Source organism: Drosophila pseudoobscura, chromosome X (assembly GCF_009870125.1).
Source record: "Drosophila pseudoobscura strain MV-25-SWS-2005 chromosome X, UCI_Dpse_MV25, whole genome shotgun sequence".
Classification (NCBI taxonomy): domain Eukaryota; kingdom Metazoa; phylum Arthropoda; class Insecta; order Diptera; family Drosophilidae; genus Drosophila; species Drosophila pseudoobscura.
This window is the reverse complement of record NC_046683.1, coordinates 28,840,291-28,864,217: the sequence shown is the minus strand read 5'-3', so window position 1 is coordinate 28,864,217 and position 23,927 is coordinate 28,840,291. Positions and strand designations below refer to the sequence as shown.

The 23,927-nt window shown below is 40.3% G+C and overlaps 2 protein-coding genes across 8 annotated transcripts; both read right to left on the bottom strand.

The window, feature by feature from the left end:
* Positions 1–5,972: 5,972 nt before the first annotated feature.
* On the bottom strand, positions 5,973–8,440 carry LOC117184553 (uncharacterized). Of its 4 annotated transcripts, none has more exons than XR_004469951.1 (3): positions 8,420–8,440; positions 6,442–6,587; positions 5,973–6,381 (listed from the first exon to the last, which is right to left on the bottom strand). XR_004469951.1 is itself a non-coding variant. In XM_033382773.1 (3 exons), exons 1-3 carry the CDS (start codon positions 8,056–8,058, stop codon positions 6,112–6,114), a joined length of 429 nt encoding a protein of 142 aa, XP_033238664.1. In that variant the 5' UTR covers positions 8,059–8,073; the 3' UTR covers positions 5,973–6,111. The 4 variants fall into 4 exon arrangements, 1 of the variants encoding a protein (XP_033238664.1); XR_004469950.1 differs by lacking the exon at positions 8,420–8,440 and adding an exon at positions 7,278–7,313; XR_004469949.1 differs by lacking the exon at positions 8,420–8,440 and adding an exon at positions 6,647–6,669.
* Positions 8,441–11,773: 3,333 nt separating this feature from the next.
* Positions 11,774–14,054, bottom strand: LOC117184554 (uncharacterized). 4 transcript variants are annotated; one of them, XM_033382774.1, is made up of 3 exons: positions 13,659–13,686; positions 12,096–12,241; positions 11,774–12,035 (listed from the first exon to the last, which is right to left on the bottom strand). In XM_033382774.1, exons 1-3 carry the CDS (start codon positions 13,669–13,671, stop codon positions 11,796–11,798), a joined length of 399 nt encoding a protein of 132 aa, XP_033238665.1. In that variant the 5' UTR covers positions 13,672–13,686; the 3' UTR covers positions 11,774–11,795. The 4 variants fall into 4 exon arrangements, 1 of the variants encoding a protein (XP_033238665.1); XR_004469954.1 differs by lacking the exon at positions 13,659–13,686 and adding an exon at positions 14,033–14,054 and having other exon boundaries at positions 11,804–12,035; XR_004469953.1 differs by lacking the exon at positions 13,659–13,686 and adding an exon at positions 12,891–12,926 and having other exon boundaries at positions 11,804–12,035.
* Positions 14,055–23,927: the final 9,873 nt, after the last annotated feature.

Here is a 23,927-nt window from a genome sequence, read left to right as displayed (position 1 = left end):
CGTTCGACGAGAGCGACCTAGCCAGAGGTCTCAGCCATATCATTGTCGGGGAGGAGCCAGAGTCCCCTGACAGCGATCCAGAAGTAACAATGGTGGAGGCGAGCCTCAGGAATGTCGTTGACGCTCCTGCAGATAAACCTCCACCATTGTAAGGCAGCATGCGCTGCTCTACTGCTCCACCTGGCCAAGGGTGGAGCCGACATAGTACTCATTCAGGAGCCCTGGATCCTCGGAAACAGGGTCTCCGGTCTGAGTACTTCTGATTACAAGCTATATGTAGCTGAAACCACAGGTAAAACTCGTACCTGCATTCTTGCAAAAAGAGAGTTGCACTTATTTTTGCTCCCAAATTTCAGCAATGAAGACCACACCGCAGTGAGCCTCGAAGGCCAGGAGCGCTCACTGAGGATCTGCTCCGCATACATGGGGCATGAACAACCAGACCCCCCTCCACACGCGCCTCTCCGGGCTCTAATCGCAGACTGCTCGGCCAAGGACATCGGCCTAATTGTGGGGTGTGATGCCAATGCACATCACTGTCAGTGGGGAAGCACTGACACGAACGAAAGGGGTGAGTACCTTTTCAGTTACTTACTGACCACACAGATGGTCTTATTAAACCGGGGTAGTGATCCCACCTTTATCATTAAAAACCGCAAGGAGGTCCTGGACCTCACGCTTGCCTCTCATGAGATACAGCGTAACATTGTATCCTGGAGGGTCCTGGAAGAGCACTCCTTCTCGGACCACAGGTACGTGGAAACTGTCTTCTCCTTCTCAGTGTCGAAGCCAGTCCAATTCTGGAACATCAGGCGGACAAACTGGACTCGGTATTCTGACTACCTCTGTCGTGTTCTCCCTGAGCCCCCATCTGAGGAGGAGTTCTCCACGGAGGCCACGACTCGTCTTCTTAAGATCTTTACCGACGCCTGCAATAAGGCGCTCGACAAAGCATGCCCCTCTGGCAAGAACAGAGGCCGGAAGAAACCTGAATGGTGGAATCCGAAACTGGGTGAACTCCGGAAAGCCTCCCGGAGACTCTTCAATAAAGCCAAGGCTGAAAACGTTGAGCAAAACTGGGCCGAGTACAAAGCCAGTCTGTCAACCTACAACAAAGAACTTAGAAAAGCCAAACGCGCCTCCTGGCGTAAGTTCTGCAGCGAAATCGAGAGTAACTCAGAAGCCTCACGCTTGCGCAGAGTTCTCTCGAAGACAACACCCACCCTGGGCTACTTGAAGAACACCGACCAGTCGTGGACTACGTCCAGCGAGGAGTCCCTAAATCTTCTCCTAAATACCCACTTCCCTGGCTGCGATGAAAACAGACCCAACTACCTCGCGCCTCCTTCCGTCGCCTCAAATGCCATCCTGAGACTGCTAAGCCAGTTTTAAACCCTACAAGTCCGCGGGGCCAGACGGCATTTTCCCTGCCCAACTGATTCACGCGGGACACAAAGCCATTAACTGGCTCAAAATAATCTACGAGGGAATCTTCTCCCACGGGTGCATTCCTGACACCTAGTTCGGTGGCTCTACACCGCCATTATACGACCAATCATGCTCTATGGAGTGGTGGTATGGTGGCCAGCCTTGGACAAAAGGACAGGCCTCAATAAACTCAGCAGAGTTCAACGCATGGCAGAACTATGCATAACCGGCGGGCTACGCACTACTCCAGGGGAAGCCCTGGATACTGTGCTGGACCTCCTCCCGGTTGATCTCATGGGAAAGAAGGTGGCAACACTTTCCGCCCTCCGAATGAGAGAAGCCAGACTGTGGAAAGCATCCGCGGTTGGGCACTCGGGAATCCTGATGAGACTCCCGCAATTACCAGAGAGGACAGATTACTGTATCCCCAGTGATCACCTCTCGACGCCCTTCCAGGTATCAATCCCATCTAGGGAGGACTGGGAGATGGGCGAACCAGGGCCTGCTAATGCGGTCCACTTCTACACTGATGGCTCAAAGCTAGACGGCCGCGTAGGAGGCGGAGTCTACTGCAGCGAGCTGAACATCCGTCATTGCTTCAGGCTCCCGGATCACTGTAGTGTGTTCCAAGCGGAGGTTGAAGCCATCAAGGAGGCCATTTCGATCGTCTCCAAACTACTCCTAGATACGCACTTAGTGTGCGTCTTCTCGGACAGCCAAGCAGCTATCAAAGCTCTAGGCTCAATATCGTCGAACTCAGCGACTGTAAATGACTGCCGTAGGTCTCTGCACGAGATCGCAGAGCAGTTAGACCTCTTCCTTATATGGGTCCCAGGCCATAGGGACATCGAGGGGAATGACGCCGCCGACGAGCTAGCCAGGCAGGGTACTACGATTCCTCTCCTATCGGAGAGGGAGCAAGTAGCGATGCCTTTGGCTACGTGCAGGCTCCTAACGCACGAATTGTTCGAGCAAAATGCCAATAGGAGATGGCAGCAAACCGTTTCCTGTAAAGTCTCAAGATTGATATGGCCATATCGATCGAAGAAGCGCTCAGCAGAGCTGTATAAACTCAGCAGAGCACAGTGCTCTGCAGTTACTACAGCCATTACGGGACACTGGCAGATCGGCACTCACGCCTCTAGACTGTCAATCCCTCATAACGACTTCTGCAGGAGTTGTCGCGACGAGGAGGAGGAGGAATCGGTCCCCCACTTCTTCTGCCACTGCCCAGCCCTTGGAAATCGTCGTCTTCGTATTCTCGGGGCCGCTTTCCTCACGGACATTTCGGACCTATCCGTAATCAAACCAGGGACCTTGTCCAAATACATCCAAGCCACCGGATGGGACTGCCCTTAACCTGCAGTAGTATGCTCTCACGGTTCGGGCAACGCGAAGGGGCACATGCCCATGCGGCAACACAACGGACCTGTCTATAGGTCCAAGTGAGCTTGGGGGCGGGAGGCTCTTATCCCCCCCCCTCCCGGCTACCACTTTAACCTAACCTAACCTAATGACAGAAATAAGCAACTAGAAATATTAATATTTAACCTTCAACATTTTACTGAGTACATAGAGGATATTGAATTAGGCAATTTAATCAATAATTTTGAGGCAGGATTACCTGAAACACATCGATTCAGAGAAATTATTAAATATCAAAACATCTACTTGGTTGAAATCAGACAATAACGAAATATTAATAATTTCCAACATCCCACGAGAGATCAGAAATATTCCTATACTTAAACTTGTTCGATATCCAGATGAAGATAATAACATCCTCACTGACCTAACGCAAAACAATTATTACATTGCAGAAAACGAGGTATATGAAAAAGAATCAAAACGAAAAATAAATGACGAATGTATATCAGGAATAGTCAAACAAGTAGAAACAAAATGTCCATACACCAAAGCACACCAAAACTTTCAAATAAGTTTCATAGAACCCAATATATTGTTAACTTGGAAATTACCAAAAACCTTATTAAACCAAGATTGCCTAAACCAAGAAATAAAAGTAGAAGGTAACGCATTAATAAAAATACATAATTGCAGTGTACAATTAAACGAATTCTTAATATCCAACTCAATACCAGAATTTTCACAGAGCATATACATCAACAATTACGTAACAAAAATTAAACCACTGTCTTATTTGCAAACCAAAGAAATCATAATAGAAAATACGCGATTAAATAATGTATTACATGTAAGCTTAATACTACTATTTGTCATAATTATAATAGGATTAAGCTACAAATTGTTTAGTCTAAGTAAAAGCAATAAGCCTAAAACCGACCCGCACATAGAAACATACTTAGACGAAGACGAAGAATCCCCAGCAGGCACAGTTTTAGACGCACCTGAACTATATCCAAGGATAATAGCCTGAGGACAGGCTTAAATCTAACAATGGGGGAGTGACATATCTATAGTCCATGCTCCGCATACACTTGTCTATGTCTATTACCCTGCACCCACAATACTATAAACAATCCGACACTACTATAAACAATCCGACACTCTCAGCTTCGAAACCCCATAAACAATCTCACGCTCAAAATGGACCACGCGTAGCCGATTGCAGGCAATGTAAACAAACACCCTAAGCTAGAAGTGGAACATAAAACAATAGATGCCGCACTATAATCCAGCCGCAATAAAATCCAGCCGTACTAGAATCACGCCACTCTTCAGAGATCACTTACTAATCGATTCTCAAGAACCACGCCATCGTAGCTGACCAATCAGAGGCCCTATTCTCAGCCGCCCCAAAGTAATGCAACACCGATCATACGCAGCGGAAGCCTTTCATCAAAAGCCGCCTTTCCCACATATCGATCGAGTCACGTACTCCATCTCCGAAGCCGAGGTCGAAGCTAACGCCTCCGAATCCAAATCCGAATCACAAGCCGAGCATCATGATATAAATAGTCTACATTTAAGAAGGCAGATGAGTTCTGCTTAAGACAAACGTCAATCGCGACACCGTCGGAGAATTCAACAAAAGTTAATTCCATTCAAGACATCGGACATCAGTCATCGTCGGGGAAATAACTAATCAATGTGCACTAAGTTTAAGTGAAAGAATAAAATCTTTTTTAAAACGTAAACTGCAGTGTCGCATATTCAACTATATATATCAATATTATTGTTCGTCCACAATTTTCGCTCTTGGTTAAACATTTATTGATCGTAGTATTTATATCTGCACATTCCGGCCACATTTTACAATTTCCATAGTATTGTTACGTTTATACAGTTCGTATTTTATGGGTTCAGAATATGCTTTCGATGTCTTGTTGCTCCCCTCGGCAGTCCCTCTTACGGTTCCGAGCACTATGGACTAATCGGCAGCCATTTTCACACGGTCCACGTTTGACTTCGCTGCAAGCAGACTGACCCGCTTCGATCAGAAGCTCGACGCTCCAGATGCTAGCACTACAACCTGCTCGCTCTCCCAAGTCCATCAAGATCAACTCCGAAGCCTGTGGGCAAAGGTGGACGCTGAGCTCGAGGCCTGTTCGGTGGCGATGGCCTTGCCGAACTGAACGATCAGCTCGAGCCCCCGACTGTCTCTCACACGCCGCAACTGGCCGTTCAAGTGCAGACTTCCGGCGGTAGCCGCCATTCTCCATGTGACACTGGGGACTACCAGCAGTGGCCCACGTTCCGAGACCTGAGGTCTCCATTCTCAATGCCGTGTCCGCTTAGTCAAAGAAGATCTGCAGTTTTTCCATCCGCTCTCTGACTAAGCCGGGCTTACAACTAAATGCCGCAACCTACGTTATTCCGGAATTGGCCCTATGTGGTGGTTCTCTTGAGAAAATTACCCTGGTGGATGATATTGGTGTTATATTAGACGCCAAGCTTAAGTTTTCTAAACACATGTCGACAATGGTAAATATGGCCATGGGCGTACTTCGGTTTATAAAGAGGTGGTCAAAAGAATTTGACGACCCCTATATAACAAAGACTCTCTATACGTCGCTAGTTCGTACAAAGTACACCAGGACCGTATAGAATCAGTAAAGAAAAACTCTTTACTCTTTGCTTTGCGGGGCCTTAACTGGGATACGGGTGTGAGACTTCCATCTTACTCCAGTAGACTGCTATAAGTAAACCTCCCATCCTTAGTTAGCCGTACGAAAATTCTTGGTGTGATTTTTGTGCACAACTTGATCAGGGGTGACATAGACAGGCCGCATAAACTTCACGATTCCTATTAGACTCACTAGAAATGTTATAGCGTTGTTCCTTCCACTTTATAGATCGAATTATTCCTTGCAAGAACCGTTTAGGGTCTTATGCTTGGATTATAATTCCCTCTACCATATTATTTCCCCCACTAATTCTCTTCCTCTTCCAACAAAGGTATTCCTATATATATGGGTGGATGTGAACCCAAAACAAGCAAAAAAAAAGTGGCCAAGAGGCTTCAGAATTGTTCTGACATAATGAGCAGACGCTATTATCATTCGCATATTACCTATCAACAAATTTTTTGTAATAATGTTAATTATTATGTATTCTATGTATTTTTATGTATTATTGAATTTACAAGGACTTGGAGGAAACTAATATATATTTAAATACTAATATTTAGTATATTGGCTCAAAAAATACTTTTCTCAAAATTGTATGTCTTGTAACTAATTTTTAGCCTGCCCTAGAATCTTAAATGTTTGCGTCCGATAGGGTAGGGTTAGCCTTAAAGTAATTTTGATCAACGTTGGCGTCAGCAGTAGTTAAGAAGGGTATTGGCATTTTCTTCATGCGTTGCGGGCGCTGCTGATGATATTGCTGGTTTGGATGAGTCTGATAACGTGTCTGGCAGTACATTTTTGCAGAATTAGGAGGTTCAATGTCAACAAAAAACGGCTGCAGGTTGCGACTGTGCTCTTCAAAAATGGTCTCCATATGCAACATACTCTCTTGCAGTTGAACCTATTTATATAAAAATAAAATTTAGTCAATGCCTTATACTTCAATCTTTCTTATACAAACTTGTTTGATGCTGGTTAAGTCCGTAAGTAGACCTAATAAAAAGGGAAGATTATGGCCTGTGCGTAGATGCCATTTTAGCCCACTCATTGAAGCGGCTATACTCGATGCTGCTATTGTGCTAGCTGGGTACTTTGCAAATTGATGTTCTGCGGAATAACAGTTAGTATATAAACATTTTAATAAGAACACTAAAATATTAAAATACCGAATATTCGGTAAAATGCACATCCCCACAACAAAAAATGTCTGTCCAGAGAAGGGTTGGTAATTTCGGCTTCAGAATTCCAAAGGGGGCTCTAAAACACATGATGGGTATATTTTGGTATATTGTAAGGAATGGGTAGATCAAGCAGGCCAAGAATTGGGTTCTCATGCCGTATTGACTAGGAATAGTTTTTCTTAGCTAGAACTTGGTTCGCCATGAAGCTTAAATTTTGTTTGAAATATTGTGATCCCATAATTGTAAAAGTAACTCTCTGTCTACATTCCTCGATTCGGAAATTAAAAAACAAAACGGAAGGGATCGCTGTGAGGTGCTGTGGCGACCGCAACTCTACATTAATACCCGATACTAAGTCAGTATAGCTCTCCTCTGGCAGACGACGAAATTTCGAGATATAAGTTGTTTAGTGACATCTAACAGGAGTGTGGATACCAAATTAGGATGCTCTAGCCTTAATAGTCTCTGAGATTTGTGGATGTCCCAGATTTTCGTCCCTTGCGGGGGCGGAAGGGGGAAATTTTGAAACTAGCTCGTCAAGGTCCGATATCACAGGAGTGTTGATCAAAAATTTGGTTGCTCTAGCTTTTATAGTCTCTGAGATCTAGGAACTCACTTTTAGCAATAGGCAAAGCCGACCATGAAACCTGTGTGTTAGAGAGAGACAGAGCGAAGAGAATGAAATTTTTTTCATCATTTTGGCTGTAATAATTATACGATCTAGTTCAGATTTTGCAGTCTAGAAGATATAATCATTCCCTACGATTCAGCGTTTTCTCGTATCTTTGAAATTGTGGATGCCACAGATTTTCGACCTTTGTGGGGGCCTGTAACAGTGACATGTCACAGAAGTCTGGATACAAACTGTCGTTGCTCTAGCTCTTATAGCCTCTGAGCACTAGGCGCTCATAGGGACGGACAGACAGATATGGCTCTATCGACTTGGCTTTTGATGCTGATCAAGAATATATATACATTATGGGGTCGGAAACGGTTTCTTCTGGACGTTTCACACATCCAATTTAACCACTTATCTAATATACCCCTATACTCTGCGAGTACTAGATATAAAAATTTACTGACTCAATATGACAGAAAAAAGATTAGAAGAAAAACAATTTCGACTCAAAATACATACTCCTTTTGAGACATTTCAGGTATTCAAAATTGAACAAGTTATACCTTTTTACAATGTTAAAATTTAGGAAGAAATTAGAAACCTGATGAAATTTTGTTACATTTACATTCATCTTCTATTTTTCATGGCTTTACACAATTACCCAAGATATCTGCTGTTCATTGAAATAGTGTTGCTTTCGAACAAAATCAAAAAAAGGAAATTAAATTAAAATCTATGTTATATGTTCTGTATGAGCTGCTTTACCCCGGCCTGGCATGGGTCAGTAAGGTCCTTCCAACGTTTCAATACGATTTGAGCCAATAATTTTAATAATTCTTAAACCACTTGCCAAAATTGAGTTCAGGTTGACGGATTTGCAGTTGGTAGAATTCCTTTGACCTTCGGCTATAAGATTTCGATGAGTTTAAGATCCATTGACTGAGCTAAACATGGCAGAACGTCGATATTTTCGGAATATTTTTTGTTCAGGGCATCAGTAGATAATTGCCGCGCACTCGATGTCGTGCGTTTGTCGGTGCGCTCGGAAGATCCACAATCCACACGGCGTTCACCGCAGCGTAACGCTTAAGCTAAGTTACTTACGCTCCCACCACCGTTTTAACCGGCGCGCTACCTACACGTTACACCCAAGTGATCCAGTAGCTATTTCTTAATAATCTTGAACTTGAATCCCCCGCACCTATTTATGTACATATGTCTATGGCTACGTATACATTTTGAATTAGCATATACTTGAACATATGCATACATATATATATTCACTCATGCCTTCATAGTTATATACCGTTTTACCCGTTGTTTGAATCTCGTCGAAAGGGTGGTTCGTTAACCGAAGCCGCGGTAAATACCACTTACAGCCATACATACATACATGCAAGCAGAAGAAGCTGTGCATTCCTTTCGTTTTTTTCGCCTCTCCACCGGTTGCTTGCGTTGTATTTGTTGGGATAGTTTTCGATGCCGCGCTTAAACTTAATGGAACGCCAAGCAACGCGCTACCTTGCATTTCGAGGGTATATTTTTTTTTTAACTGCCGTTTGCAACCGACTCTATACATTGGTACCTCGTGCCTCAATATATATATATATCAATATTATTGTTCGTCCACAATTTTCGCTCTTGGTTAAACATTTATTGATCGTAGTATTTATATCTGCACATTCCGGCCACATTTTACAATTTCCATAATATTGTTACGTTTATACAGTTCGTATTTTATGGGTTCAGAATATGCTTTCGATGTCTTGTTGCTCCCCTCGGCAGTCCCTCTTACGGTTCCGAGCACTATGGACCAATCGGCAGCCATTTTCACACGGTCCACGTTTGCCTTCGCTGCAAGCAGACTGACCCGCTTCGATCAGAAGCTCGACGCTCCAGATGCTAGCACTACAACCTGCTCGCTCTCCCAAGTCCATCAAGATCAACTCCGAAGCCTGTGGGCAAAGGTGGACGCTGAGCTCGAGGCCTGTTCGGTGGCGATGGCCTTGCCGAACTGAACGATCAGCTCGAGCCCCCGACTGTCTCTCACACGCCGCAACTGGCCGTTCAAGTGCAGACTTCCGGCGGTAGCCGCCATTCTCCATGTGACACTGGGGACTACCAGCAGTGGCCCACGTTCCGAGACCTGAGGTCTCCATTCTCAATGCCGTGTCCGCTTAGTCAAAGAAGATCTGCAGTTTTTCCATCCGCTCTCTGACTAAGCCGGGCTTACAACTAAATGCCGCAACCTACGTTATTCCGGAATTGGCCCTATGTGGTGGTTCTCTTGAGAAAATTACCCTGGTGGATGATATTGGTGTTATATTAGACGCCAAGCTTAAGTTTTCTAAACACATGTCGACAATGGTAAATATGGCCATGGGCGTACTTCGGTTTATAAAGAGGTGGTCAAAAGAATTTGACGACCCCTATATAACAAAGACTCTCTATACGTCGCTAGTTCGTACAAAGTACACCAGGACCGTATAGAATCAGTAAAGAAAAACTCTTTACTCTTTGCTTTGCGGGGCCTTAACTGGGATACGGGTGTGAGACTTCCATCTTACTCCAGTAGACTGCTATAAGTAAACCTCCCATCCTTAGTTAGCCGTACGAAAATTCTTGGTGTGATTTTTGTGCACAACTTGATCAGGGGTGACATAGACAGGCCGCATAAACTTCCCGATTCCTATTAGACTCACTAGAAATGTTATAGCGTTGTTCCTTCCACTTTGTAAATCGAATTATTCCTTGCATGAACCGTTAGGGTCTTATGCTTGGATTATAATTCCCCCTACCATATTATTTCCCCCACTAAATCTCTTCCTCTTATTAAGTTACTCACACACCTTAACCTTACACACCTTTCTAGTAATTAGAAATTGTAGTGGTATTTGTATTTGTATTTTGAATGCATGCTTAGTTTCTTAATTAGTGAAGTGAGTCTGACCAACTTAAATTTTTCATGTTTTTTACTAGACTAGAAGCTATTTTTACAAAAAATAATCATGACCATAGCGATAAGCCTTATATTTTCGGATACCTTGATTTTTAATATTAAGCAGTCGATGTTTTTTGACTTATATCCCTTTTTGTAAATATTTGTTTTCGAATTTGCTCAAAACTTTTTAACTGGCCTTAACTGAGGCACATTTGCAGGTTTTGCAGCTTAGGCACGAACTCAATGCTTTGTTAAGTGCTTAACAAATGAGTCGGAAGCAGATCAAGGATAGTGGTGTTCAGTCTTCTTCAGATGAGACAAAGTTGCGACAATGTTTGAAATAAACAGAGAAATGTTGAAAAAATCCACAATGTTGCGAGAATGTTAGAAATAAACAGTGTAACGTTGAAAAACCGGAAGCATGGTATGAGAAATGCTACATTGTGAAAACAGTCAAGGAAAACACTTAGAAAAGAAAGGTTTATCCAACGGCTTCGAGTTGTGCGATTATATGTGGTTAGTCTACACGTCAATAAAACATACGGCTTTTCCTGTGATTACGGATATTTGGAAATTCCGCCAAGAATTTGCCGAAAAACCAACAAAGGTATTCCCATATATATGGGAGGATCTGAACCCAAAACAAGCAAAAAAAAGTGTCCAAGAGGCTTCAGAGTTGTTCTGGCATAATGAGCAGACGCTATTATCATTCGCATAATACCTATCAACAAATTTTTTAAGCGTCGGAAGACAATTGTCCTTGTAATTTGGCGCATTTACAGCCAATACTGCCAATATGTTGGTTTTTTTCATCTGGTACAGAGAAAAGTTTGATCAGGTCTTCTGGTGTCTGCATATGTAGTATAGAGAAAAATATTTTTTAGCAATTTTTTTACAGTCGGTCCGGTTCAGCGCATTTTACCATAATTTATTGTACCAATACGTTGTATTAAATGTAATTCGTTACATAATTACCCATACTAATAAATCGGTATGTATATATAAATGGAGTAAAAAAATTTACGGGATCTCATAAATTGAGAATGGCTGAGCCGATTTGTCTCATTTGGTTTTCAGCTGTTTAAATTTTCCAGGAGAAGGTTTATACGAAAACACTCCCGAAAAAATGTATTTTTTTTTTTTTTTTTTAATACTAGCCGTAGTAGCCGTATTAGCGGAGAATCCATTGCCATAGTCGGAGATCAGGTCAAAACTCTTTATATTCTCCATCAAGAAACAATCAACTGAGTTGTCCGCATTTCTCATCCGTGCAACCACAATGAGCGCCACAGCAAAACGCGGCAGGGCCGGCTAGTTAAACAACAAAAATCGAAGTATAGAGGCCATATAAAGAAAATTCCGTTTTGTATAAATAGACTTAAAAAAAAATTTAATAATGTCAATTATTATGTATTCTTCTTTTTTATGTGTAATTTAATTTACAAGGACTTGGAGGAAACTAATATATATTTAAATACTAATATTTAATATATTTGCTCAAAAAATACTTTTCTCAAAATTGTATGTCTTGTAACTCATTTTTAGCCTGCCCATTTAGATTCACATTTAAGATTCTAAAATGTTTGCGTCCGATAGGGTAGGGTAGCCTTAAAGCAATTTTGATCAGCGTTGGCGTCAGCAGTAGTAAATGTTAAGGAGGGTATTGGCATTTGCCTCATGCGTTGCGGGCGCTGCTGATGATATTGCTGGTTTGGATGAGTCTGATAACGTCTCTGGCAGTACATTTTTGCAGAGTTAGGAGGTTCAATGTCAAAAATGGTCTCCATATGCAACATACACTCTTGCAGTTGAACCTATTTATATAAAAATAAAATTTAGTCAATGCCTTGGACTTCAATCTTTCTTATACAAACTTGTTCGATGCTGGTTAAGTCCGAAAGTAGACCTAATAAAAAGGGAAGATTATGGCCTGTGCGTAGATGCCATTTTAGCCCACTCATTGAAGCGGCTATACTCGATGCTGCTATTGTGCTAGCTGGGTACTTTGCAAATTGATGTTCTGCGAATAACAGTTAGTACATAAACATTTTAATAAGAATAATAAAATATTAAAATACCGAATATTCGGTAAAATGCACATCCCCACAACAAAAAATGTCTGTCCAGAGAAGGGTTGGTAATTTCGGCTTCAGAATTCCAAAGGGGGCTCTAAAACACATGATGGGTATATTTTGGTATATTGTAAGGAATGGGCAGATCAAGCAGGCCAAGAATTGGGTTCTCATGCCGTATTGACTAGGAATAGTTTTTCTTAGCTCAAACTTGGTTCGCCATGGAGCTTAAATTTTGTTTGAAATATTGTGATCCCATAATTGTAAAAGTAACTCCCTGTCGACATTCCTCGATTCGGATTTAAAAAAAAAAAAAACGAAAAGGATCCTTGTGAGGTGCTGTGGCGACTGCAACTCTACATTTATACCCGATACTAAGTCACTATAGCTCTGACATCTAACAGGAGTGTGGATACCAAATTTGGATGCTCTAGCCTTAATAGTCTCTGAGATTTGTGGATGCCCCAGATTTTCGTCCCTTGCGGGGGCGGAAGGGGGAAATTTTGAAACTAGCTCGTCAAGGTCCGATATCACAGGAGTGTTGATCAAAAATTTGGTTGCTCTAGCTTTTATAGTCTCTGAGATCTAGGAACTCACTTTTAGCAATAGGCAAAGCCGACCATGAAACCTGTGTGTTAGAGAGAGACAGAGCGAAGAGAATGAAATTTTTTTCATCATTTTGGCTGTAATAATTATACGATCTAGTTCAGATTTTGCAGTCTAGAAGATATAATCATTCCCTACGATTCAGCGTTTTCTCGTATCTTTGAAATTGTGGATGCCACAGATTTTCGACCTTTGTGGGGGCCTGTAACAGTGACATGTCACAGAAGTCTGGATACAAACTGTCGTTGCTCTAGCTCTTATAGCCTCTGAGCACTAGGCGCTCATAGGGACGGACAGACAGATATGGCTCTATCGACTTGGCTTTTGATGCTGATCAAGAATATATATACATTATGGGGTCGGAAACGGTTTCTTCTGGACGTTTCACACATCCAATTTAACCACTTATCTAATATACCCCTATACTCTGCGAGTACTAGATATAAAAATTTACTGACTCAATATGACAGAAAAAAGATTAGAAGAAAAACAATTTCGACTCAAAATACATACTCCTTTTGAGACATTTCAGGTATTCAAAATTGAACAAGTTATACCTTTTTACAATGTTAAAATTTAGGAAGAAATTAGAAACCTGATGAAATTTTGTTACATTTACATTCATCTTCTATTTTTCATGGCTTTACACAATTACCCAAGATATCTGCTGTTCATTGAAATAGTGTTGCTTTCGAACAAAATCAAAAAAAGGAAATTAAATTAAAATCTATGTTATATGTTCTGTATGAGCTGCTTTACCCCGGCCTGGCATGGGTCAGTAAGGTCCTTCCAACGTTTCAATACGATTTGAGCCAATAATTTTAATAATTCTTAAACCACTTGCCAAAATTGAGTTCAGGTTGACGGATTTGCAGTTGGTAGAATTCCTTTGACCTTCGGCTATAAGATTTCGATGAGTTTAAGATCCATTGACTGAGCTAAACATGGCAGAACGTCGATATTTTCGGAATATTTTTTGTTCAGGGCATCAGTAGATAATTGCCGCGCACTCGATGTCGTGCGTTTGTCGGTGCGCTCGGAAGATCCACAATCCACACGGCGTTCACCGCAGCGTAACGCTTAAGCTAAGTTACTTACGCTCCCACCACCGTTTTAACCGGCGCGCTACCTACACGTTACACCCAAGTGATCCAGTAGCTATTTCTTAATAATCTTGAACTTGAATCCCCCGCACCTATTTATGTACATATGTCTATGGCTACGTATACATTTTGAATTAGCATATACTTGAACATATGCATACATATATATATTCACTCATGCCTTCATAGTTATATACCGTTTTACCCGTTGTTTGAATCTCGTCGAAAGGGTGGTTCGTTAACCGAAGCCGCGGTAAATACCACTTACAGCCATACATACATACATGCAAGCAGAAGAAGCTGTGCATTCCTTTCGTTTTTTCGCCTCTCCACCGGTTGCTTGCGTTGTATTTGTTGGGATAGTTTTCGATGCCGCGCTTAAACTTAATGGAACGCCAAGCAACGCGCTACCTTGCATTTCGAGGGTATATTTTTTTTTTAACTGCCGTTTGCAACCGACTCTATACATTGGTACCTCGTGCCTCAATATATATATAGTGACATATCTATAGTCCATGCTCCGCATACCCTTGTCTATGTCTATTACCCTGCACCCACAATACTATAAGCAATCCAACACTACTATAAACAATCCGACACTCTCCGCTTCGAAACCCCATAAACAATCTCACGCTCGAAATGACCACGCGTAGCCGATTGCAGGCAATGTAAACAAACACCCTAAGCTAGAAGTGGAACATAAAACAATAGATGCCGCACTACAATCCAGCCGCACTAAAATCCAGCCGCACTAGAATCACGCCACTCTTCAGAGATCAATTACTAATCGATTCTCAAGAACCACGCCATCAATCAGAGGCCCTATTCTCAGCCACCCCCAAGTAATGCAACACCGATCATACGCAGCGGAAGCCTTTCATCAAAAGCCGCCTTTCCCACATATCGATCGAGTCACGTACTCCATCTCCGAAGCCGAGGTCGAAGCCAACGCCTCCGAATCCAAATCCGAATCACAAGCCGAGCATCTACATTTAAGAAGGCAGATGAGTTCTGTTCAAGACAAACGTCAATCGCGACACCGTCGGAGAATTCAACAAAAGTTAATTCCATTCAAGACATCGGACATCAGTCATCGTCGGGGAAATAACTAATCAATGTGCACTAAGTTTAAGTGAAAGAATAAAATCTTTTTTAAAACGTAAACTGCAGTGTCGCATATTTAACTGGCGCAGTCGGTAGGATCTCAGTTAAAAGTGAACGCTTTTTTTAGACGATCAATTGGCGTAGTGACAGTTACAGTGCGTAATAACCTACAGTTATCAGAGAAAAAGTAACGCTAATACTAAAGAGATCCGCCAAAGAATCTACACACGATTCAAACTCAATTAATATTAGAAAAAATAAATAAATAAAAAGAAATCAACATGCCGCTGACAGAAATATACCTGAACCAAGCCTTGAAGTCAATCAGGCAAATTCCATCATACGACGGATGCCAAGAACGTCTAAGTTCGTTCATAAGCAGGATTGAGTACATCTCCGGATTGTACCCAACAGAAGACCGCAGACAACAAAGCATCATGTACGGAGCCACTGAGGGTCAACTGTGCGGACGAGCACAACTTTTATCACAGAGCCTTCAACCCAACACCTGGAGTGATCTAAAGGAAGGAATCAGCAAATTCAACAACCACACTCCATACGAGACGCTACTACAACAATTACACGATACCAAATTCAATGGGAGTATTCGTAAGTTCATAGAGGAACTAGAAATTAAGTCCAATGTTATAATAAGCAAACTAAATCTGGAAACTAGAAAATAAGATAATCTTTAAAAACGCTCTGGAAAATGCCACCAGACATACCATAGAAGATGCTCTACCCAATAGACTGTTCATTATCTTAGCAAAGAAGGACATTTCTACTATGGCTAAACTAGAAAAATCAGCTCAAGAGTTAGGAATCTACGAAAATTTCGTAAATGATAACAAGAATCACGAACACTCAAGAAACGGAAATAACAATCGTAGGAACGTTGGAACTTATTACCCTCGCTATAGTAGTAACGATTATAACAATCAAAGCCCAAGTACTTCCAGAAATAATCATGGAACGAATCGAAATAATTCAGGAAATAATGCAGTAAATAATAAAGGATTATTTAATGAATTTAGAAATTCCTTAAACCAAGGCAGAGCACAGAATCCCACTAACTACCAAATTAACCAGACTCAGGCAGGTAACAGTGCACCGAATCAGCCAGTCAAACGATCTAGGGAAAGCCAAAGTGGACATATGAAAATGGATGTAAATTTTCAGCAGAGTGCCTCGGAAGAAATCGAGGAGGACCATATATAGAAATAATTGTAAATAATAAAAAGTTAAGAGGTATCGCGGACTCGGGAACGTCAATAAATATAATAAAGGAAAACTATACAGATTCCAAAGTCGATAGCTACAACCTCACCGTCCATACCATCAAAGGACCCGTCCGTCTGACTCAGAGCATTACACGTAATGCAACCAAAAACTGTCCGACAAAACAAAAATTTTATATTCATAATTTTTCTGAAAATTATGACATACTCTTAGGCAGAGAATATTTAATGGCCAGCAAAGCCGTCATCGATTACCGAAATGAAACGGTAACGTTAGGAGAAAGGTCATACCCAATCATCCAAAGTGGAGAAACAATTGCCGACGGCAAGACCGCACACAAAGGTGATAAGTCATCTTCAAAGGAAGATATAACTACACCCAAGTGCCTTGACCCATCTCCTGAAGGAGAGCAATACTTCGCTTCCGCAATAGAGAATGAATTAAGGGAATGTAACCAGCTAAGGTTGGAACATCTAAATGACGAAGAAAAGGAGAAACTAAAGAAAGTTCTCTATGAATTTAAGGACGTGCAGTATAAAGAAGGTGACATTTTGACCTTCACTAGTACTATAAAGCACGAAATTAAAACCCATCACGAAGATCCTGTATATCGTAGACCATATAAGTATGCTCAAATACACGATCAGGAAGTGACCCAACAAATAAAAGATATGACTAGACAGGGAATCATTCGTAAGTCGAATTCTCCCTATTGTGCACCCATTGCTATGATACCAAAGAAGATAGATGCTCCAGGAAAGCAGAAATATCGTATGGTAGTAGATTATAGAAGTCTAAATGAGGTGACAATCAAGGACAAATTTCCTACACCCAGAATGGACGAAATCCTAGATAAACTAGGTAGGTGCCAATATTTTACAACAATCGATTTAGCTAAGGGATTCCATCAAATTCCCATGGAACCTAGTTCGATCCCAAAAACAGCTTTCTCCACGAAGCATGGTCATTACGAGTTCACTCGTATGCCTTTTGGGCTAACCACTGCCCCCGCCACATTCCAAAGATGCATGAACAATCTGTTAGAAGATTTAATTGTGTATCTAGACGACATCATTATCTATTCCACATCATTGGAAGAACATTTGTTGTCTCTTAAAAGGGTCTTTGGAAAGTTGAGAGATGCAAACCTCAAACTTCAAATGGATAAGTGTGAATTCCTTAAGAAAGAAACGGAATTCCTAGGCCATGTAGTAACAACTAACGGCATAGTTCCTAAAGAAAATATCCGCCATAATAAACTTCCCAATACCCAATACAACCACAAAAATAAAATCATTCATAGGTTTATGCGGATTTTATAGGAAATTCATTCCCAATTTTGCTAATATAGCAAAGTAAATGACACTCAAATTAAAGAAACGAGCAGTCATAGACCCAACCGAGGAAAAATACGTTGAGGCCTTCGAAAAGTTGAAAGTACTTATCACCTCAGACAACATCCTCGCATTCCCAGATTTCAACAAAATGTTCACGGTAACAACCGATGCAAGTAACATTGCATTAGGAGCGGTGTTGTCACAAGAACAAAAAACAATTTGCTATGCAAGTAGAACCTTAAATTAACATGAAATCAATTATTCAGCAACAGAAAAGAAATTACTAGCTATAGATAGAAGAAGATAATACAAATTACATTCCACTTACAGAGCGACCAATCAGTTACTATAATAGGCAAATAGAACTGATTAAAGGTAATGAGGATAAGGTAGAAACATCCCACTATTTCCACAAGATACTGATAAAAATCACATATACTGAAATGACAGAGTCATTAGCGAAAGATATAATAAAGGAATATGTGTGTACCAAAAAGAGTGCACTATATTTCCATAATGAAGTAGACTTCCCACTGTTCCAAAGGGCATTCCTGGAGATAATCAGTCCAAATCACTTTACAAAACTGATTAAATCCAGTACCAAACTCATAGATATTCCGAACTACTCCGAATTCAAGGAACAAATATTAAAGAAGCATAAAGAGCTACTTCACCCAGGTATCGAAAAGACCACTAATCCAAAATATCATCAATGAATGTCCTACCTGCAACGTTGCTAAAACAGAGCATCGTAACACCAATCTAACCTTCGAAATCACCCCTGAAATACAAAATATCAGAGAAAAGTATGTCATGGATTTTTATCTGGTAGGCAATCAACAATTCCTAACATGCATTGATGTATATTCTAAATTCGCTACCCTTGTAGAAGTTAAGAGTCGTGACTGTTTAGAAACAAAGAGAGCCATCATAAAAGTCTTTAACGAAATGGGCAAGCCACAGGGAATTAAAGCCGACAAAGATTCAGCATTCATGGTTGAATGCGGAAAATGTCAAAATAGAGATCACTTCAAGCAAAAATGGAATATCTGACGTAGAAAGATTTCATAAAACAGTAAATGAAAAATTAAGAATAATATCTAGCGAGGATAAACCAGAAGATAGATTCACGAAGTTTGAATTAATTCTTTATACTTATAATCATAAAACCAAACATAATACCACAAATAGGACACCATCTGATATATTCATTTATGCAGGCTAACCTGATTATGACACCCAACTAAATAAAGTGAATAAAATCACTCAATTAAATAAAAACCGCATAGAGTATGAAGTAGATACCCGCTATAAACTATCACCTCTAGTTAAGTCTAAGGTAACAAATCCTTTCAAAAGGACGGGTGAAATCGGGCAGGTAGACGAAAAGCACTTTGAAGAGAAAAATAGAGGGAGAAAAATCACCCACTATAAAACAAAATTCAAAAGAAAGAAAAAATCTAATAAAAGTAAATACGATAATTGCAGAGCACCCGAAGAGAGTACTGGGAATCCGGAGCTACAACATGATTAAGATTATAATCTTAATAATGTTCACCGTCCTACAAGCTATCCGACAGAATATAGAGATAGATCCCATCAACTCAAGGAATGGATATCTCATATTCAAAACAAATACCATTAACATACCCATTAATTATGAATACCACTATCTAACAATTAATATAACAAAAACAGATGAAACATATCAGAGTTTACCAGAACAGGCAACTCAATTTGATAACGAAATCCAAGTTCAATATTTAGTCGAGAAATTGCAACGTGAATTCAACGGCATAAAAATAGGCAAAAGAAACAGAAAAGGCCTTATAAATGCAGTAGGCACAATATATAAATATCTATTTGGAACGTTAGATCAAGATGATAAGGTCGAATTAGAAGGGAAATTAGACAATCTGGCTAGCCACAGTGTTCAAGTTAACAAATTAAACTTAGTAATTCCAGCATAGACGTTGTCAATAAATTAAACAAAGATAATGACAGAAATAAGCAACTAGAAATATTAATATTTAACCTTCAACATTTTACTGAGTACATAGAGGATATTGAATTAGGCAATTTAATCAATAATTTTGAGGCAGGATTACCTGAAACACATCGATTCAGAGAAATTATTAAATATCAAAACATCTACTTGGTTGAAATCAGACCATAACGAAATATTAATAATTTCCAACATCCCACGAGAGATCAGAAATATTCCTATACTTAAACTTGTTCGATATCCAGATGAAGATAATAACATCCTCACTGACCTAACGCAAAACAATTATTACATTCCAGAAAACGAGGTATATGAAAAAGAATCAAAACGAAAAATAAATGACGAATGTATATCAGGAATAGTCAAACAAGTAGAAACAAAATGTCCATACACCAAAGCACACCAAAACTTTCAAATAAGTTTCATAGAACCCAATATATTGTTAACTTGGAAATTACCAAAAACCTTATTAAACCAAGATTGCCTAAACCAAGAAATAAAAGTAGAAGGTAACGCATTAATAAAAATACATAATTGCAGTGTACAATTAAACGAATTCTTAATATCCAACTCAATACCAGAATTTTCACAGAGCATATACATCAACAATTACGTAACAAAAATTAAACCACTGTCTTATTTGCAAACCAAAGAAATCATAATAGAAAATACGCGATTAAATAATGTATTACATGTAAGCTTAATACTACTATTTGTCATAATTATAATAGGATTAAGCTACAAATTGTTTAGTCTAAGTAAAAGCAATAAGCCTAAAACCGACCCGCACATAGAAACATACTTAGACGAAGACGAAGAATCCCCAGCAGGCACAGTTTTAGACGCACCTGAACTATATCCAAGGATAATAGCCTGAGGACAGGCTTAAATCTAACAATGGGGGAGTGACATATCTATAGTCCATGCTCCGCATACACTTGTCTATGTCTATTACCCTGCACCCACAATACTATAAACAATCCGACACTACTATAAACAATCCGACACTCTCAGCTTCGAAACCCCATAAACAATCTCACGCTCGAAATGGACCACGCGTAGCCGATTGCAGGCAATGTAAACAAACACCCTAAGCTAGAAGTGGAACATAAAATAATAGATGCCGCACTATAATCCAGCCGCAATAAAATCCAGCCGTACTAGAATCACGCCACTCTTCAGAGATCACTTACTAATCGATTCTCAAGAACCACGCCATCGTAGCTGACCAATCAGAGGCCCTATTCTCAGCCACCCCAAAGTAATGCAACACCGATCATACGCAGCGGAAGCCTTTCATCAAAAGCCGCCTTTCCCACATATCGATCGAGTCACGTACTCCATCTCCGAAGCCGAGGTCGAAGCCAACGCCTCCGAATCCAAATCCGAATCACAAGCCGAGCATCATGATATAAATAGTCTACATTTAAGAAGGCAGATGAGTTCTGCTTAAGACAAACGTCAATCGCGACACCGTCGGAGAATTCAACAAAAGTTAATTCCATTCAAGACATCGGACATCAGTCATCGTCGGGGAAATAACTAATCAATGTGCACTAAGTTTAAGTGAAAGAATAAAATCTTTTTTAAAACGTAAACTGCAGTGTCGCATATTTAACTGGCGCAGTCGGTAGGATCTCAGTTAAAAGTGAACGCTTTTTTTAGACGATCAATTGGCGTAGTGACAGTTACAGTGCGTAATAACCTACAGTTATCAGAGAAAAAGTAACGCTAATACTAAAGAGATCCGCCAAAGAATCTACACACGATTCAAACTCAATTAATATTAGAAAAAATAAATAAATAAAAAGAAATCAACATGCCGCTGACAGAAATATACCTGAACCAAGCCTTGAAGTCAATCAGGCAAATTCCATCATACGACGGATGCCAAGAACGTCTAAGTTCGTTCATAAGCAGGATTGAGTACATCTCCGGATTGTACCCAACAGAAGACCGCAGACAACAAAGCATCATGTACGGAGCCACTGAGGGTCAACTGTGCGGACGAGCACAACTTTTATCACAGAGCCTTCAACCCAACACCTGGAGTGATCTAAAGGAAGGAATCAGCAAATTCAACAACCACACTCCATACGAGACGCTACTACAACAATTACACGATACCAAATTCAATGGGAGTATTCGTAAGTTCATAGAGGAACTAGAAATTAAGTCCAATGTTATAATAAGCAAACTAAATCTGGAAACTAGAAAATAAGATAATCTTTAAAAACGCTCTGGAAAATGCCACCAGACATACCATAGAAGATGCTCTACCCAATAGACTGTTCATTATCTTAGCAAAGAAGGACATTTCTACTATGGCTAAACTAGAAAAATCAGCTCAAGAGTTAGGAATCTACGAAAATTTCGTAAATGATAACAAGAATCACGAACACTCAAGAAACGGAAATAACAATCGTAGGAACGTTGGAACTTATTACCCTCGCTATAGTAGTAACGATTATAACAATCAAAGCCCAAGTACTTCCAGAAATAATCATGGAACGAATCGAAATAATTCAGGAAATAATGCAGTAAATAATAAAGGATTATTTAATGAATTTAGAAATTCCTTAAACCAAGGCAGAGCACAGAATCCCACTAACTACCAAATTAACCAGACTCAGGCAGGTAACAGTGCACCGAATCAGCCAGTCAAACGATCTAGGGAAAGCCAAAGTGGACATATGAAAATGGATGTAAATTTTCAGCAGAGTGCCTCGGAAGAAATCGAGGAGGACCATATATAGAAATAATTGTAAATAATAAAAAGTTAAGAGGTATCGCGGACTCGGGAACGTCAATAAATATAATAAAGGAAAACTATACAGATTCCAAAGTCGATAGCTACAACCTCACCGTCCATACCATCAAAGGACCCGTCCGTCTGACTCAGAGCATTACACGTAATGCAACCAAAAACTGTCCGACAAAACAAAAATTTTATATTCATAATTTTTCTGAAAATTATGACATACTCTTAGGCAGAGAATATTTAATGGCCAGCAAAGCCGTCATCGATTACCGAAATGAAACGGTAACGTTAGGAGAAAGGTCATACCCAATCATCCAAAGTGGAGAAACAATTGCCGACGGCAAGACCGCACACAAAGGTGATAAGTCATCTTCAAAGGAAGATATAACTACACCCAAGTGCCTTGACCCATCTCCTGAAGGAGAGCAATACTTCGCTTCCGCAATAGAGAATGAATTAAGGGAATGTAACCAGCTAAGGTTGGAACATCTAAATGACGAAGAAAAGGAGAAACTAAAGAAAGTTCTCTATGAATTTAAGGACGTGCAGTATAAAGAAGGTGACATTTTGACCTTCACTAGTACTATAAAGCACGAAATTAAAACCCATCACGACCTTTGTGGGGGCCTGTAACAGTGACATGTCACAGAAGTCTGGATACAAACTGTCGTTGCTCTAGCTCTTATAGCCTCTGAGCACTAGGCGCTCATAGGGACGGACAGACAGATATGGCTCTATCGACTTGGCTTTTGATGCTGATCAAGAATATATATACATTATGGGGTCGGAAACGGTTTCTTCTGGACGTTTCACACATCCAATTTAACCACTTATCTAATATACCCCTATACTCTGCGAGTACTAGATATAAAAATTTACTGACTCAATATGACAGAAAAAAAAAATTAGAAGAAAAACAATTTCGACTCAATACACATACTCCTTTTGAGACATTTCAGGTATTCAAAATTGAACAAGTTAAAATTTAAGAAGAAATTAGAAACCTGATGAAATTTTGTTACATTTACATTCATCTTCTATTTTTCATGGCTTTACACAATTACCCAAGATATCTGCTGTTCATTGAAATAGTGTTGCTTTCGAACAAAATCAAAAAAAGAAACTCAAATTAAAACCTATGTTATATGTTCTGTATGAGCTGCTTTACCCCGGCCTGGCATGGGTCAGTAAGGTCCTTCCAACGTTTCAATACGATTTGAGCCAATAATTTTAATAATTCTTAAACCACTTGCCAAAATTGAGTTCAGGTTGACGGATTTGCAGTTGGTAGAATTCCTTTGACCTTCGGCTATAAGATTTCGATGAGTTTAAGATCCATTGACTGAGCTAAACATGGCAGAACGTCGATATTTTCGGAATATTTTTTGTTCAGGGCATCAGTAGATAATTGCCGCGCACTCGATGTCGTGCGTTTGTCGGTGCGCTCGGAAGATCCACAATCCACACGGCGTTCACCGC

Coding starts and splice junctions, on each gene's coding strand:
- LOC117184553 (XM_033382773.1), bottom strand. Junction 6,382..6,441: donor ACTTAACCAGCATCAAACAA/GTTTGTATAAGA, acceptor TTATATAAATAG/GTTCAACTGCAAGAGAGTAT.
- LOC117184554 (XM_033382774.1), bottom strand. Junction 12,036..12,095: donor ACTTAACCAGCATCGAACAA/GTTTGTATAAGA, acceptor TTATATAAATAG/GTTCAACTGCAAGAGTGTAT.